This window comes from Aedes aegypti, chromosome 3, assembly GCF_002204515.2.
Source record: "Aedes aegypti strain LVP_AGWG chromosome 3, AaegL5.0 Primary Assembly, whole genome shotgun sequence".
Classification (NCBI taxonomy): Eukaryota; Metazoa; Arthropoda; class Insecta; order Diptera; family Culicidae; genus Aedes; species Aedes aegypti.
Genome location: NC_035109.1, coordinates 47,868,071 through 47,886,347, shown reverse-complemented (window position 1 = coordinate 47,886,347; position 18,277 = coordinate 47,868,071). Strand labels below are relative to the sequence as shown.

At 39.1% G+C, this 18,277-nt stretch overlaps 2 protein-coding genes across 4 annotated transcripts in view; both read left to right on the top strand.

The window, feature by feature from the left end:
- Positions 1-1,547: 1,547 nt before the first annotated feature.
- LOC5570071 (zinc finger protein 628) lies at positions 1,548-9,819 on the top strand. Its single transcript, XM_021852379.1, has 3 exons — positions 1,548-3,006; positions 3,091-3,288; positions 9,154-9,819. Exons 1-3 carry the CDS (start codon positions 1,827-1,829, stop codon positions 9,810-9,812), a joined length of 2,037 nt encoding a protein of 678 aa, XP_021708071.1. The 5' UTR covers positions 1,548-1,826; the 3' UTR covers positions 9,813-9,819.
- Positions 9,820-15,478: 5,659 nt separating this feature from the next.
- LOC23687777 (E3 ubiquitin-protein ligase TRIP12) overlaps positions 15,479-18,277 on the top strand; it is an 83,841-nt gene continuing 81,042 nt past the window's right edge. Inside the window, exons 1-2 of one of the 3 annotated variants that reach the window (XM_021854884.1) lie at positions 15,479-15,755; positions 15,953-16,400. The gene's annotated coding sequence lies outside the window, so the exon portion shown is untranslated. Of the gene's footprint in view, positions 16,401-18,277 lie in introns of all 3 variants that reach the window. The other 2 variants (XM_021854885.1, XM_021854883.1) reach the window with 2 other exon arrangements.

The following is an 18,277-nucleotide window of genomic DNA, read 5'->3' as shown; positions in this document are numbered from 1 at the left end:
CTCATTTGATTCTAGATCAAATTCTGAGTGTCCTCCCAAAATTTGAGCTCATTCGGATGAAAACTGAGACTGCACAAGCCATTTAAAGTTTATATGGGAATTACTATGGGAAAAGCAAGCAATTCATTCAATCGGTCATAGTGTTTGCCCATGTGCTCTTGGGGATTAGAGCTACGTTGATACTGTGAGATACATTCATCTGCTACAACTTTGCCGAAGACCGTTTTCAAATCGGATGCCCCAGTAATTAGTTATTAATTTTTGAATGAGTTGTAAAACTCTGGCTATAATTATTGGGCTGTTCTGCAGGCATCACTGAAAAATGCAGTAAAACATAGTAGCAAGATCCTCGGTTCGATTCTGGCCCGCTGCAAGTTTTTAACCATGATATAGTAATTTTTACTGTCGAATTGGTGCCATGGTAAAATTGAATGCACAAAATATTTGAAATAAATGCAAATTTAGTCTGCACAAATCAAGTGGCGTTCTGTATTTAATTTAACCCTTTAATATAGTAATTTCAACTACAACGCTGTTCTCAGTGTATCTTTCGCGCCAGTTGCAGCAATGTTGCCTGTTCAGAAGTTAAATAAGCACTGCTTAAGAATTTGTGACTGGATTTAAATCAATAACTAATTACTGAGATGTCCGATTTGAAAACGGTCTTCGGCAAAGTTGCAGCAGATGAATGTATCTCACAGTTTCAACGTAGCTCTAATCTCCAAGAGCACATGGGCAAACACTATGACCGATTGAATGAATTGCTTGCTTTTCCCATAGCAATTCCCATATAAACTTTAAATGGCTTGTGCAGTCTCAGTTTTCATCCGAATGAGCTCAAATTTTGGGAGGACACTCAGAATTTGATCTAGAATCGAATGAGCGGTGTGGAGCAAAAACGATTTTTTGAACCACTCTAATGGGTCATCTGTGTACATTCCGGGCCCAGATTTGCCCAATCTCCTTTTGGGAGGACATTCAGAATTTGATCTTGAATCGAATAAGCGGTATGGAGCAAAAACCGATTTTTTTAACCACTCTAATAAATATGCTCTTCGCGTTTCCTTTTCCAAATTTCAACAGAGACATGTGAATTAACACTTCAAATTTTACTGGGAAAATGATTACCGATAGATAATTTCCATTTTAGCACCAAGTGATATAGTATAAGTCTCGGGTGTAAGTCTCACTACAGCTACAACATGATGCAGATAAGTTCGAAAGCGTTTATTTAAGACACAGTATTACATATAACAAATAAAATGTCTAGATAATTGATAAACCAGATTGAATGAATCTGCTAATACAATCACAATCACACCACTGGTACGCTTACCCTAAACGTGCCGCAGTGCTGAAGCGCGCAAGCGTTGCAACCGACCACGTGTTGACGCGATAGTGAACTGGAGCGATCGCTATGCTTCCAAAATCTCCAGCCGCGATCATGCGAATCTGCAGAGAAGCGATCAGAACCGTGGAAAACTAGCAATACCTTCGGCGACTACCTATGCGGTTCTATTTTTAGGAACCGCGTCTCACATGTTTTGATGACAAACGCGCACGAGAGAGAGTTGCGCCAACCTCCGGGAAGGATCGAAGAAAATCGGTTCCGTATGGCGCATCCCTTTGAGAGCTTCCCTGTCTGTGAGGGGAGAGAAAATCTATCTACGGGCCTATTCGTAACACACTCGTCGGGCGGAAAAGACGTGAAAATACGGTCGATCGTCATGTGTCGTGAAAAGTGATCGAGCAAATTTGTCCAATTTTGGGATTTTGAGTTCGCGAATACAGGGCAATTGCAGTCGATCAACCATTACGTCATAATCATGTGCACAAAGAATCTGGCGTGTCCGCTGTGCTGTCAGTCTATCTTTCCGAATATCGACGCCCTACGGTTGAGTCTGCTGAAAGTTACCTCGCGGCCAATAAAATGTCCGATTTGCGCTGACGAGCTGCTCGGATTGGATAAGCTGACCATCCACCTCTTCGGACACTCGATTCTGGGAAAGGATGGAGAAAACACTGGTAAAGTGGATAAGAAGAAGGGTGAAACAAGCGCGCTGAAGAACGTCCGTAAAACCAATCAGGAGTGTTCTCCAAAAAGCAATGGGCAGCAGCAGAATGTCTCACGAAGCCAGCAAAAGCAGACAACGCAAATAAACCATACCAAAGTCAGGTGCAGCCTTTGTGGAGACGAGTTTCGCGATGAGAGTTTGCTTAGAATGCATTCCTGTGTGTCACACGGATTCCCGAACGGAGCTAATGGAAGTACCGAAGAGCTTCGTTTCCCGTGTAACATGTGCACGAAGTCTTTCAAGATGAAAGGTTCCCTCAAGATTCATATGAGGGTCGTGCATCTAGGTTGTCCAAAGAAGAGCCCGTCCAATACTAGCTGTACGAGTAGTAGTTCGAGTACGACAGTCACTACCACCACTACGGTACCTGTTCGCCATAACAACACCGTAGTTCAGTGCAATCAACCCCTTCATAGTTCTATTGCACCTCCACCACCACTGCAGCCCATTCAACTTCAACCGTCGATGATTCAGCAGCGATCTACACCCCCTTCTCCTTTGCAGTCAGCAACATCGCTCACTATAACCACTCCAAACAGTAGCGAGCCACAGATCATCAAGATCCTGGATCCACGACAGTTGACCGAATACGTCTACGTAACGAGTCAACCTCAGCATCAACGATTTCAACCTCAACAAGCGCCTCCACCGCTACTGCAACAGCAACAAGTTGTCGAACGTGCTGTCGCCAACAATACTCCACCTAGTGCACCTCTATCGCAACCAACTACCCCTAATCCTAATCCTAGTATTGTTACATGTGGAGAGGGTAGCAATAGCTCCGAGTCTTATCCTTCGCAATCGTCCCAACCGTCTACTCCACAATCTATGCTCAATTCCTTCCCACGAGACAAACAATGGGAGTGCGACGTTTGCTTGAAAAGCTTCACCACAAAATACTTCCTCAAGAAGCATAAACGGCTTCACACAGGTGAGTTAGCTAAGAGTTAGCTAACTACTGTTAGCACTACACCAACCCATCTTCATCGTAAAACCTTCACTTCCCATTTTTCAGGTGAAATGCCGTACTCGTGTCAGATTTGCGGCAAAGCATTTACGTTCCAGCAGTCGTACCACAAACATCTGCTGTACCACAGTGACGAAAAGCCGCACTCGTGCGGGGTCTGCGGGCGGGCCTTCAAGGAACTTTCCACGCTGCACAACCACGAGCGGATCCACAGCGGGGAGAAGCCGTTTTCGTGCGAAACTTGCGGTATGTATAATATTTCGAAGAGATTAGTCAATAGTTGATCGTTTTCGATCAATTTTCACGCTTCAGGCTCTACTTGGAGTTCAGAATCTACTTGGAGCTCAGAATCCTTGGAAACAAGGTCCTTGGAAATCCTTGGAAAACATATTGAGAGAAATACGTAAAAAAACAGAATATTATTGTAGAACAATAGTCGCAGGAGATTAATATAATAATCTAATAAATTTCTTGGAGGACTTGTAGACGAACCTCTTCTAGAATGAACTTAGCTGCAGAATTTTACTTACCATACTCTGCTGTACATAGGAGACGTCTTCATTCCACATGTCAGAACGTTGCTAGTCACGGGTTCTGCGAAGGGTCCGCAGATATTTTTTCGCTTAATCGACACATCTTACTCGCTTCGTAGCACGTTATCTTAAGCGGATTGTTTTCGAGAACCATTATCACCTGGTTGTTATACAGCATTCTGGTGGCATGTCCAACACAGAGGAGTAGCGTTTTAACTAGTTTTTTGTAGATGGTCAACTCGATACAAAGGAGAACTACACTCGACCGAAGAGTTCTTTGAAGTCCAAATCAGGCACGATTTCCAGCCACGATGCATCTCTAGATTTATCTGCTGGTAAACATCATTGTTGACCGTTCCCATTTAGCTCTAAAAAACGAATTCTTTGACCACTTCGATTACATAGCTGTGGATCAATTGTGTCAGTTTGTTCGGGAAACCGTATTCGTACACAATATGCCATAGCTAATCTTGATCGATTATATAGTAGGCCGATTTAAAGATACTTTATACTTGATGGGCTAGAATTCGCTACGATGAATCTACGCCAAATGGATGAGTCTTCTCCACTGGGCACGGTCCTGGGCCAATTGCTTCCAGTCGCCCTGAGTCGAAGTCAAATCTCAAGTCTTCAAGAACGCAAATCAGGAAAACCGATCATTACTTTAAGCTGAAAATACAATCGATTGGTCATTACTAGCCAATCGATCAAATTTCCAGCTGTTTGGTTTCCGGATGTTTGGTTCTCCAGATTTATGCTCTTAAAAATTTGGGGTTTGGCTATGTTGCATCTTGACCTTAAGTCCTCCTCAACTGCAAAAAACCATCGTTAGCATGGTCTACCACGAAGTCGGGGGCCTCGTCGTGGGTTTTCTGTTGAATATTATCTTTGCTTGTCGTTCTTGCATACGGACAATGTGACCAGCCCAACACAGCCTGCCGTGTACGCTTGACAATATCCACCACTTTATACACTTGGTATACCAAGTATGTATTAGAGTGGATCAAAAAATCGTTTTTGCACCACACCGCTCATTCGATTCTAGATCAAATTCTGGGTGTCCTCCCAAAGTTTGAGCTCATTTGTATGAAAACTGAGACTGCACTAGCCCTTTAAAGTTTATATGGAAATTACTATGGGAAACGCAAGCAATTCATTCAATCGACCATAGTGATTGCCCATGTGCTCTTGGGGATTAGAACTACGTTGATACTGTGAGATATAAAAAGCAGCTACAACTTTGCCGAAGACCGTTTTTAAATCGGACGCCCCAGTAATTAGTTATTGATTTTTGAATGAGTTGTAAAACTTTGGCTATAATTATTGGGCTGTTCTGCAGGCATCACTGGATATATGCAGTAAAACATAGTAGCCATGATTTGTGCGTGCTATCTTTCGCGCCAGATGCAGCAATGTTGCCTGTTCAGAAGATAAATGAGCACTGCTGAAGACTTGTGACTGGATATAAATCAATAACTAATTACTGAGGCGTCCGATTTGAAAACGGTCTTCGGCAAAGTTGTAGCTGATAAATGTATCTCACAGTATCAACGTGGCTCTTATCCCCAAGAGCACATGGCCAAACACTATGACCGATTGAATGAATTGCTTGCGTTTCCCATAGTAATCCCCATATAAACTTTAAAGGGCTTGTGCAGTCTCAGTTTGCATCCAAATGAGCTCAAACTTTGGGAGAACACTCAGAATCCGATCTAGAATCGAATGAGCTGTGTGGAGCAAAAACGATTTTTTGAACCACTCTAGTATGTATACAACTCGTGATTCATGCAACGCCGCCAGATGTCGTTTTCTAATATACCGCCGAGTATTGTTCGCAGCACTTACCGTTCAAAGACCTCGAAGGCTCTCAGGTCAACTTTCTTCAATGTCCAATGGCCATATAGAACTACCGGAAGGATCAGTGTCCTGTATAACGCGAGGTTTATTTTCGTTTATGACTACGGGGCAATCAGCTGGTAACGGAGCCAGTAAAAAGCCCGACTCGCAACTGTAATACGTCTTTTCGAGCGCGGGTAACATCATTCTCGCACGACACTAGCGTTCCACGACACGTCCGGCCCCACGTTGACCATCAGCTATCATGTACTTTGTCTTTGAGGCGTTGAACGTGTGTCCGATCCTCGCTGTCTCCCTCTTGAAAGGTACGAACGCCTCTTCCACTGCCCGACGGTCTATTCCGATGATGTCGATATCGTCCGTAAAGCCAAGTCCACCACCGACAAACGTGATTTCGATCCTTCAAGAATCAGTCTAATCATCTTCGCCGAAAAACCATGCTCGGACATAATTTTCCACAACTCGTTTCTCATCACTGCTTTGCACAATACTATGCTTCAAAATCTATAAACAGATGACGGGTCTGCAAGTTGTACTCCCGGAATTTATCTAGGATTTGACGCACGGAAAGCATTTGATCCGTCGTTGATCGGCCGTCTCGAAAACCAGCTTAGTATTCGCCGACAATGGAATCCTCATGCGGTCTCAATCTGTTGAACAAACATGATTTTGTTGGCCGAATTAAGGAGTGTTATCCCTCGGTAATTGGTGCACTCCAGTCGCTGCCATTTTTCTGTACAAAGGGCAAATGAGACCATCCAAACAACTAGTAGGCATTTGTTCTTCCATGTATCTTCGAAATGATACAGTGAAGAAATTCGTGCAGCTGCTCACTTCCGTGTTTGAGAAGTTCGGCCAGGAACTCGTTCTTCGCAACAGCCTAGTTGTTATTCAACCCATTGCACTAATCGAGTTTGATATTTTTCTGAAGAACCATGTCCTATAATATTTTTTGCTGATAAAAATATAACAAACACAAACTCTACTGATTTTTTTAACAATTGAAAATAGAGCAATTTTTGAACCTCGACATCTTTGAAAGCGCGAAAAATCGCAAGCTCAAATTTTTAGGCTACACAGAACAATGCTTTTAATTTGACTCCTCTTATTATTATTGCGTCCCTCATCCCTTAATAACTCGGTAACAAAATTTTGACTTCCTTTTAATCTAGTATTGTTCTATGTTGTCTAAAAATTTAAGCATGCGATTTTTTGCGCTTTCGAAGATGTCAAGGATCAGAAATTGCTCTATTTCTCTGGTTTTTCTATTATTTCTTAGTTTTTATGCGTCGTATTGTTAATCACTAGAGTTTGTGTTCGTTAGATTTTTATCATAAAAAATATGGTTCTTAAGAAAAATGTCAAACTCGATTAAAAACAAAATAGAACGAAACTAATAATAGATTGCGTCCCTGGCCCAGAGTGCATTGATAGCTTTCTTTACCTTATCTACACTGAGGCAAAAATACTTAGGTTTTCCATAAATCAAGACTTATGAACCAGCCAAATTATGTTTCATTGCACGCTTAAACATTTCGAAAATGAGATCATAAGTTTCATAAGTGAGAGCTTTGAATTCTTTAACAACAATTACATGAAATAATTATCATAGCAATCGCTAGAAGAACTACTCCGTTTTCGATGTTGGCTACAAGTTAATCGAAAACAGATCACATGTTATCAAAACATGTCAATTTTTGAGCAGGCCTGAAATAAAAGGCGAATAATATTATCGATTGATAGTTCGAATTAAGTTATTATCATTACGTTTATTTCCGAATTTCATTGGTAGACTTACGAAATTTATTACTGAAATTCTTCACCAAAATCATAAGTAAAACTTAAAAATTTCAAAAATAATCGTTGTTGCTCCAAATCATAATTATTCCTTAAGAAATTATTAAGTTTTTTTGCCTCAGTGTAGCGTCATCGATTTGAATTTTGCTACCAGCTCCACTTCCGTTATCTCTGTTCAATAATGTATTGAAGTACTCTTTCCACCTGGAGGCCATACAGATCGCAGATCTGTATGAGATCGCTGAGATTGATGTTCTCGAGTGCCGAATTCCAGAACTCGAAACGATTGATAATTATACTGGAATTTTGCTTACACCGAAATAGTGGTCTGAATCGATATTAGGACCCATGAAAGCTCTAACATCGATGACGTCGGAAAAATGTCGGCCGTCCACCAGAACATGATCGATTTGGTTGCAAAGTTCGCCATTTAGGTGCGCCACACAGGAAAAAAATCCGTTCTCGTATCCGTGAACAGCAGACGTGAACTCGTCAACAAGCAAAAATACACCGTGAACTAGATCATGTTTATGTGACCTTTGGTGGTAGTTCATAGTGTATTTTTGACAGTTCACGTTTTCCAAAACTCTTTTTTGAGCGTGCAGGTGTGCTTATGGATATCCTTGTGTGTAAAGTAGGTGCTGCTGATGACCATCCCCCTGGTGGCAGCAAAGGCCGTTGTCGTTTTAGGCTAAGTGGCCCGTCATTGGTTTTGGCAGCCATGTTGATTTTGCAGCTTGCAAGTTGAAAGTGATAAAACTCAGTCGTTATAAGTAATATTGATTCAGAAAAGTATCACTTCTTGCGCTTACATACAGAAAGTATGCTGATACTTTTTCAGCTATGTCAGTACAGAACCAAATGATTTTCTTCAAATTGCAATCGTGAGACGAATTAGGCACAATCATCGATGCCCAGTACAAATTTCAATGACGGCCTACTTCACCTTAACCAACGATGCGATGACCAATTACTTCGTGGTTCTTAAGGCGAAGTAGGCCGTCATTGAAGTTTGTACGCGTCTTTGATGATTGTTGCTAATTCACCTCACAATTTCGAATCAAAGAAAATCAGTTGGTTTTGCACTGACATGGCTGAAAAAGTATGCTGATACTTTATGCATGTTAGCGTGTACAGTGATACTTTTTCAAGTCAATATAAACAATCAAGACTGAGTTTTATCACTTTGAAATTGCAGGCTGCAAAGTCATCATTGCTGCCAAAACGAATGACGGGTTACTTAGCCTTAAGGTGTTGAATAGCATCCCACTCTTACAGTATGGGTCCATCGTCCGCTGAACTGTCGTAAACATTTCATCCGTTGTTTTAATGCTCACTGCCTGCCATCATAGCGTCATTCATATGTTTATCACATTGCTGCTTCCACCTTTCGATCACCTCACGTTTGTCCGTCAAGATGCTCCCTTGCGTATCCTTGACTCGCAATACAAGCCCTTGTGCTTCTCTTCCTGCAACAATCTTTCAGTATACTCTGTACTACATACCCGACGTTGCTCGGCGAAAACGGCTATCACTGTACTTCAGCAGTCTTCCAGTAATACGCCAAAAATGATTTTTTTTCTCGGTATCCATGCAAGATACCCTACTTTGGAAGTAGGATGCCTTAGAACGCATTTGGATGCGAATCGATACATCATTTCCGAAGTTAGATATCTCGCGAAGATTTTAAGAAGAATGCATGAGAAACCTTTTCTAAGTTTTTACCGCGCTGACAGTTCCCTGTAACAAACTATAAAAGTGCTACATTCTTGTTAGAGTTTCGATGAAGGCTTATAAATTCTTCAAAGGATTCTCGTTTATGTTAAGGAATTTGAGCTTAATGTTTGAAATTTAAGAGGACTGTAGTTCCCAAAATAGGTTTAAGCTATATCTCATTGGACATATACTTCTCCTCATCCTCTAGGCAAATGCTTCCGACAGCGGGTGTCCTACTTGGTTCACAGACGAATCCACACCAACACCCAGCCGTACAAATGCACAGCATGCAACAAAAGCTTCCGTTACAAGGTGTCCCAGCGGACGCACAAATGCCCAGCCCAGCCGCCAGGAATGGTGGTCCGCCAGCCAGGCGACCTTCTACAGAAGCTACTCCAATCTTCGGCGATTCTTCCAACGCTGGCCGAAGGATCTCCGATTCCCGTACTCACCCCTTCACCAGCGCCACCACCTTCGCTGGAAACCCCCGATCATCAACAGCAGCTGCAGCAGCAGCAGCAACAAGAGCTAGATAGTGACGACCTGAATGAACTCAAATCCGAGGACGACATCAATCGAACCTTGGACGAACTGCTGAACGAGTCCTATGATAAGATGGGTATTGGGGAACAGCACACTAGCTATCAAGAGGATCACCATGATGTTCATCATCAGCAACAGAATCCGTTCGAATCGATCGGCCATCATCAGCAAAACCCACTCGATATGACGGCAGGGACCAGCAGCTCTACTGATGCTGGAATGATCGAACCGCGGATCGAGAACTTGTGCCTAATGTCTCCCCATTTCGATAGTGAGGAAATGGATGTAATCGACTCTATCAAGCTGGACTTGTTGTATAATTAAGGTGGAATGATAAACAAAAATACAGATCATGCGTGAGAGTGAATGAGAGTAGGTAATATTAGTGGTGATTTTGGATAAAATAAAAAATAAATAAAATCTGAAACAAACAAAGTCTATGTAAATATCAAAGCCTTCACAAAACTATTAAATTTATTTTTACAGGGTGTCTACTACCTGGAAAAACCTGGAAAACCTGGAATCATCAGGGAATTTTATTCAACCTGGAAAAACCTGGAATTCTCAAGGAATTTTGGATACACTCAGGGAAATTATTTAGAAACATTAATAGATGGTAGAATATGTCAGTTTTGTGACACCAAATCTCATCAATCAAAAAATTTTCGGCTGCGCCGCTATCAAAACGCTATTTGACATGTTCCTTTCAACGATTTTTAATTACTCAGCATAACACATGTTCCGACCAGGAATCTTAAGATTGGTGAAGGCAAGTACAGCTCGAATTAGGAGTCGTTCATAAGCAGTTGATAAGTTAAAAACAATCAAAAAATTTTACAAAATTGTTATAAAAAAATAATAAACTTTGTAGGAAATGAGCAAACATGACAACAGGCACGAAACATAGTATATTTCTCAAGTAAGTACATTTTCTTTTAAGGTGAAAATAAATCGAAGCCAAACCTCAAATTTTCAAGAGCACGAATCCGAAGTACCGAACATCCGTTTAAGCTGAAAACTAAATCGATTGGTCACGAGCTGGTAATGACCAATCGATTAAGTTTTCAGCTCAAACGGGTGATCGGTTCTCCAGATTCGTGCTCTTGAAAATTTGAAGTTTGGCTTCGATTTATCTTCACCTTAAAGGTCTTGATCACTGTTGTAATGCAAGTCTTCATTTTTATTTATGGTCCTTAAAGTCTCTATTTCAATAAAAATTATCTTTAAAGTCATTTTTTAATTTTCTTGCAGTGAATTCTGATGCAAAATTCTAAAGGATCCAAAGAAACCTACAAAAAATATAAGGAAACTTGTCCACAAGTTTTTTTATGATATTTTTCTTAGATCTCGCGAATAATGTTTCAGTAATTCTAGTAATTTCTTCAGTGGTTTCTTGTTGAATACTTTCAGAAATGACTCCAGAGATACTACCAGCGATTTTTCAATGGCTGCTTAGAGGAATTTCTTCAGAATCGGGTCCAAAAATTCTAGAGCACTCCAACGCCTCCACAGATGTTTATTACAGAGTTTAAAAAAAAATCGTTTCGACGTTTTTCCACAAAATCCTACAATAATTCCTAAGCCGATTGTGTTCAGGAATTTTGATAAGGTTTTTTTTCAAATATTCATCCACTATTGCATTCAGGAATTGTTCAAAAAATCCAACAGGCATTAATCGATGATATGTATTATAAACTTTCCTCGAGAATACCTCGATAAATTTGGCATAGGATTCCTCATTAGGTTCTCTTGGAATGTCTCCAGCATATCATCGAAATATTGTTGCTGCGATTCAAACATTTCTCTAATACTTTTCAAATAAAATTACCCAATTTCCTTGGATTCTTTAAAACTTTAGTCAAGGTTGAGGGATTCGGTCCGAATTTCTCCAAGTAATTTCTTAAAATCGTTTTATAGGACAAAAAAAAAAAATTAAAAATTTAAAAATTCTTATTAACTTTTAAAATATTTTAGGCAAAATATCATCAAAGAGGATCTTGTAGGAATTCATCAAGACGTACTTAGAACTCACACAAGATTCATCTGAGGTCACTCTAGGATTTTCTTTCGAAATTCAACTCATTTTTTTAATTTTCTCCAAAACAATCTAAAAAATTCATTGATATTTCGCTGGATGAAAGAATATTTAAAGACTATTTTGAAAAACCAAAAAAAAAATGGCATTCCTGAATGAATTTTGAATTCTTATTAAGATGCTCTAAATGGAAATTATTGGAATAACTTTTGGACGGATGATTCCTGATGTGATTATTCTTAAAATATCCAGATTGAATTATTGAAGGTATATTAAACGAAATTCATGGAAGAATTACTTAGAAATCTCAAGACAAACTCCGGAAGAGATCTGCGGAGTAATATGTGAAAGAAATCAATAGTAAATCGAACTGTTATACTTGTCGTAATATCATGATAAATTCCGAAAAAGGCCTTAGAATTATATTAAGAAAAATGTCTGTTCAACCTAGGAATCAAACGCTCATGTCGTGCTTCCTCTTCAGTTTTTTTTTGTCAAGGCAAAGGTCTACAAAGTTTTCATTTCTAATATGGTCATACTACCAGCTTTGATTTCCCCAAAGAAAATATACAAAATGCTCTCCAGAAATCCTTAATCCCATTTTAAGGGAAAGGATATTTTTTCTTAAGATCGAATAGACTATTTTTTCATATCTGACTTTGATGATTTAAGGCACTTTCAGATCATTTGAGAAACTTTCTTGATTTTCGTGGCAATTTTATAAAAATCACCATTTTTTTCTTATGTTTACATTAAGAACACAACAGATATTTTTTTTTATTGAAGTGAAAAATACTTTGAAATTTATTGTTTTCAAAGATACCTTTCATTTGAAATAAGTTTTAGTCATTTAAAATTGACTATTTTTATATTTTGAGGGATTTCTTCAACCTGGAATTATTTTTTAAAACCTGGAAATCTCAGGGAATTTAATTTCTGTAAATGAGTAAACACCCTGTTTTAAAAACCTGTTTATTACATTTTTTTTGCAATACATTCTATCAACTTCAGGTTGCTTCGTTGAGAAGACATGTTTAATTCAAAACTAGCGGTATATGTTTCAGATAACGATCGAGTGCCTACGCATAACATTCAATCGCTCCTAACAGAGCTGGTAGCAGGTCTCTTTTTGAAGACTTATTGCAATTCTCTTAAATGCTCCTGTTTTCAATGGTAGTTCCCAAAAGTATCTTTTTAAATCACTTTTATCCTTTTTCTTCCTTCAATAAATCCTAATGTAAGTTCTTGAAGCTGTCCTTTGAATGTAAATTATTTAGATCGCTTGAGATCGCTTTAAATTTTTTGACCAACGTTGACTTTGCTACAGCGAGGACAACTGATTTTGTGAACGCCAGCCTTATTAAGCGTGTTAAGGTGCAATTAAAAAAGAAGCAAATGTCAAAAATTAAAGAGCAGTTTTCGCCCTTGTAATCAACAAATCGGAAAAAATAAAAACACACAGCCCTTTTATTTTGGAAATAAAACAGCTGTGTGTATTTATTTTTTTTTTTTTTGATTTGTCGATTTTAACGATGAAAATTGCTTTTTCACTTTTGACATTTGCTCCATTTTTACTTGGGCCTCAACCGAATCCTCTGTAGAGACTTACGAAGTCTTAAGCTGGTTGTCTCTGCTGGAAAACACCAAATCGATTCAAAAATTTCTAGGCTGTAGGTGAAGCTGGTTAATGATATGTTTGTAGTATGTGACGGAGAATCCGTCCTTCCCTTATTGTCGATAATGGCTTTTATCGCCCTTTCCTTGTATCGGTTAATCATTGCCGTCTCGAAAATATATTCCAGTTCCTTAGTTTTTCCGTCTTCGTCAAGGGGTACAGTCTTCTTGTAAATCATGTGGTGAAGAGCTGCCATCTTGTGCTGACTCGACTTCATGTAGATTTGAAGGCTGATCGATGAACTGTTTTCTCTGATGACAAATAGAACCAAAAACGGTAGTTTTCCACCCTTAAGCCCCAAGCACAATGTTAGCGGCAGCGCGGTACAACGGCAAAACGGTAAGCCCATTTTGAGCTACACTCTACTTGTCAAGTGAATATTGAAAAGGATTTAGTCAACATGGGATTGATAAGTAATGTGTAGATCAAAATGGGCATGCCGTTTTGCCGTGGTACCGCGTTGCCGTTCACATTGTGCTTGGGGCCTGTAGTAACGACCACAATGTACAATGAATCTAAAAGCCCCGCGCGCTGCGGAGCAAACGAACTATCCTCGTCCGAGGTATGAGAGCGACTGCCTGAAAGCATCACTACACTGAGGCAAAAATACTTAAATTTTCCATAAATCATGACTTATGAACCAGCCAAATTATGGTTTCATTGCACGCTTAAACATTTCGAAAATGGGATCATAAGTTTCATAAGTCAGAGCTTTGAATTCTTTAACAACAATTGCTTGAAATATTTATCATAGCAATCGCTAGAAGAACTACTCCGCTTTCGATGTTGGCTACAAGTTAATTGATAACAGATATGTTATCAAAACATGTTAATTTTTGAGCACGCCTGAAATAAAAGGCGAACAACATTATCGATTGATAATACAATTTGATTTAATACCATTGCGTTTATTACCGAATTTCATTGATTGACTTATGAAATTCATTACTGAAATTCTTCACCAAAATCATAGGTAAAACTTAAAAATTTCAACAATAATCGTTGTGGCGCCAAATCATAATTATTCCTTAAGAAATTATTAAGTTTTTTTGCCTCAGTGTAGGCATTCGGAAGGATGTCGATAGGGAAGACATAAAGTAGTTTATAACGAATGTTAATCAAGACTCTACCACAGGGCCTTAGCCTCCTTGTCGCGTCGGTGAACTTTATATCCTTTTGTAGGCTGTAGATTTTATCCAAAATCCTGGATAGGTTTTTTTTGCGCTTGATTACGCTGAATATGTCGTCGACGTATCTCCGTCATTTGTCCGGTAATATTCAATGTTTCTTTAATTTTTTCTCCAATTCGTCATGACTAGCTCGGACAAAAACGGAGATAGAAGGTTATGAATCCTGTATCACATATCATCGTATAAATGCGTACAACTTTCGGTTTATACACCGAAATGGGTTTATCTGATTCTGTCCTAATAAATCATATAAGTAAATTATAATTAATTTGTGTAGAAATACAACAGTTAACGCAGGTGTTCTCGATATCGTATAGCGAATTCGCTAAATTTTTTACTGCAATAAATTTCCCAAAAACGTCACGTTTGGACAAACCGAGAAAAACGACATCACGCAGCCAACGTTGATCTTTCGTGAGCGCACTCCTGATTCATCAGCTGATTCAATTAACAGTGAACGCGTTCACGACGCGACCATAACCTCCGCCACAAAAGGGGAATGTGGGCACAACTAAGTTCTTGTGGTCGGTTGGGCTCAAATGGAGCGCCCACCTTTCTGTTGCAAACTTTACAGAAACATGGACCTCTCACATATGTTCCGTCATTCATTGGCGAGCAAAAATCGTGGGCGAGCAAAATGCTTGTGTTTGGGTGGGTTCGATCTGAGAGAGAGGAGACAGCTCACTGACAACTGGCTTGTTTTCTTGGCTTCTTTGATTTCTTCTTCTCATGTTTGGGTTGTGCACAATGGTTCGGAGAGTATAAACTGGGTCAAAACCATTTTCACATCCCATTTGTTATCGAAAAGATCATAAAATTAAAAAAATTCAATTGCAATTTGAATCCGATCAACAATATTTAAATTTTCAACTATTTAATATGCGAGAGCACAGGAAAACAACCTGAATTTTCAATCACATCCAGTTTTATTTTGGCCAAATTTTGACGGTTTTTCACGCTCTGCCCTTCGAATGTGCGGTTTTCCAGTGACAGTTGATGACAGGTTTCCTTGACTTTTGGGAGCTCGCAATCTAAGCCAGCTGTCTCCTCTCTCTCAGGGTTCGATGAACAGTTTCGCCGAACGAGAGTTTCACAGTCAATCGGTGAATAGAGTTCAGTGGCGATAGGCGTGTGTATCAGCAGCCAGGCAAGCATACGGCGCGTTTCCCCGAGTATCTGCGCTGCGAGGAAATCTTATACCTTTACCTTCCATACGACTCTCTCTCGTATTGGATGTGCAGATGAACAGACATTTTGAAAAGTTAGAGGCGTGAAAATTCTGATTTTTCCCTTTTCTGGGCTGAATTTATAGTGTTTTGTGACTTTTATCGAGCGAATATGGTGTGCTAGTTGTGAAACAGCATAAAGTATGGTGAAGTAACGAAGAAACTAGTGATTTTCATCAGTGTAATTAACTCTAGCTGGACTTTGGATCCAAGCCCAGTATTGATTTTCTATTTTCTCTCGATGGTATAATTTATGTGCAAGGCTTAAAAACCGCTTTGGCATATGGCGATGAAGTGACGAACTGAACTGAAATTAACAAAATTTTGTTTTTTCGCAGGACAATGTGTATGGTGTTGAAAAAAATACCTAAAATCATTCAAACTTTGAACAACGCAATAACGGAGGAAATTGCACTGTGAAAGCAAATTTAATCGGCGATAAGAAGACTGTGTCATTCTTTCCTGTTATCTCGGTTCCCAAAAGTCGTACCTCCTGGTGGGTTCTCTCTGTACTGATGCAACCTTAATAGACGTGTTTTCCCTTGAGGTTCGGATTTCCATTAAAACTCTCAGCGTTATGAACCATTCTGTTGCTTGTGGGGAATAAGTGGGAGAAACTTTAGGGAACAATCTACTGTAGTAGTGAGGGAGCTCCAGAATGTGGTATTGTGAGATCGAATCTACGAAAAGTGAATCGAACAGGCAGTGATGAATCGAAAACAGCTGTGTATACAGAAAATAATGATTGCTTCTCAACTATCGTGATAAACAACAGGAACAAAAGAGGTAAGACATCTTCCATATCGCCTGAGAAGAGATAGTGCCACTATAATGCGCTTCTCGTATCACTCCTTGAATGTATATCGATAATCAAACAGGAAATGCGTTTTGACAAGATAGCGACTTAAGTACTTACTGTTTAGTTATTTGAATAGAAAAATTACAACTTTTCGCTTCGCATAATTGAAATAAATTTGTTAATTTGAATTCATTTAGAAAAGCTTATAAAAGACGAATTTGTCCGCTAATAACTTATTTCTTTTTTGACAATAATTATACATTTTCAGCGATTTGATACACCCACAAAAAGACATAACACAAAATCTACATCTGTAACAAAGTAAACGAGTTTCTATACATTTCAATACACATTTTGTAGAGGAACCTTACATTTCTTGTGTATGGCACGATAAGCAATATTTGTAAAACTTTGCAGCAACTGACATATTCAGAAATAAAAATAGTCACTGAATTACTAAAGTTTATGTATTAATGACTTTTATCTATCTGCCTCTCTTTCATTCTGCTGTGATTGTTTACACTAATTTCGACTGTGTTAAAGCTTAGTGATTCTTCGACCCAGGGGCAATTTGACAAATAGCAAAACAATTTAATATAGAATTAAAGAGAGGCTTTCTATCTGCTATAAATTACTAAAATTTAGGACATAATTCTGTGACTACCCATGTTTCTGAATGTAGCTCAAGAACATATCTCGCATACATTATGATCTTTCCCTAAAAGCCAGTAGTAACCGAGTGTGTTCTTCGTTATTTCTAAGCAAATGAATGGGCCATGAAAAAATTATCACCACTGGGACACAGCGGAGGATCTTTTCTTCATCATAGCATTGTTAAATAACGTGTATTTTTTTTTTTCGTTTGCACTGTAAAAGCAAGCTACTGCATTGTAATTCTTCTTCTTCTTTCTGGCGTTACATCCCAACTGGGACAAAGCCTGCTTCTCTGATTAGTGTTCTTATGATCACTTCCATAGTTATTAACTGCACTGATAAAAATCCACACGCTCGATCTGTGTGTTTAAAATTATGGATCGATTCATGAACGACCATATCGATTCGCTAAGATTTTCTTGCAAACTTCGTGTGTGTTACACATTAAATTCCTGTGTTTTGCTTCATGGATTGATTCATCAACCGACAACAGGGATTCCATATTTTTTCCACATAAGTTCCCGAAGCTTTCTCTTCAGATTCGTATGTGTCAACCTATGAACGCATAGATCATCACTCCAACACGGATTCAGTGTGTTTTGCTTATGGTTATCTTGTGTCATAATCATCATGTTCAAGTTGGTCGATTCATTGATTTGCGCAATGAGATTGATATGATGAAATCCATAAGCTATGCTATCGATTTCCATGTTCAAAGCTTCTAAATTGTTTGTGATCAACCCATGGGATGCATAGTGAACTGAATTGCGGTTGGACCTCGTGTCGAACGACAGTCATCATCATGCTTCCAAAGAGAAGAAGCAAATTTTGAAGCTGAAAGTGTTAGATGAAAATTTGTGAATTCGATTTTTCTTTTATTAGTGAAGTTGACCGATATACGAGAATTCTACCTTTCTATAAGAAAACATTGATTATAATGTATAGTTTAGTAGAAAAATCGGATTCCACTAACAGATTTTCCTGGCTTTCAGTTTCGAAAAAAATGGTATATGCTTATCCCTGGCTTCCCAAATTATGGATTTGCGGCGCCCCGCTTGTTGCTGGCTCACGGGTTTGAAAAAAAATCCAGAGAGCTTGCGACAAGCAGAGGAGCCCCGGATCTATATTTTGGGGAGCAAAAGTATTTCTACCAAATTTCTTCTTTCAGTCCCATGACATTTATGTTTTATCACACATGACTATCTAAAGT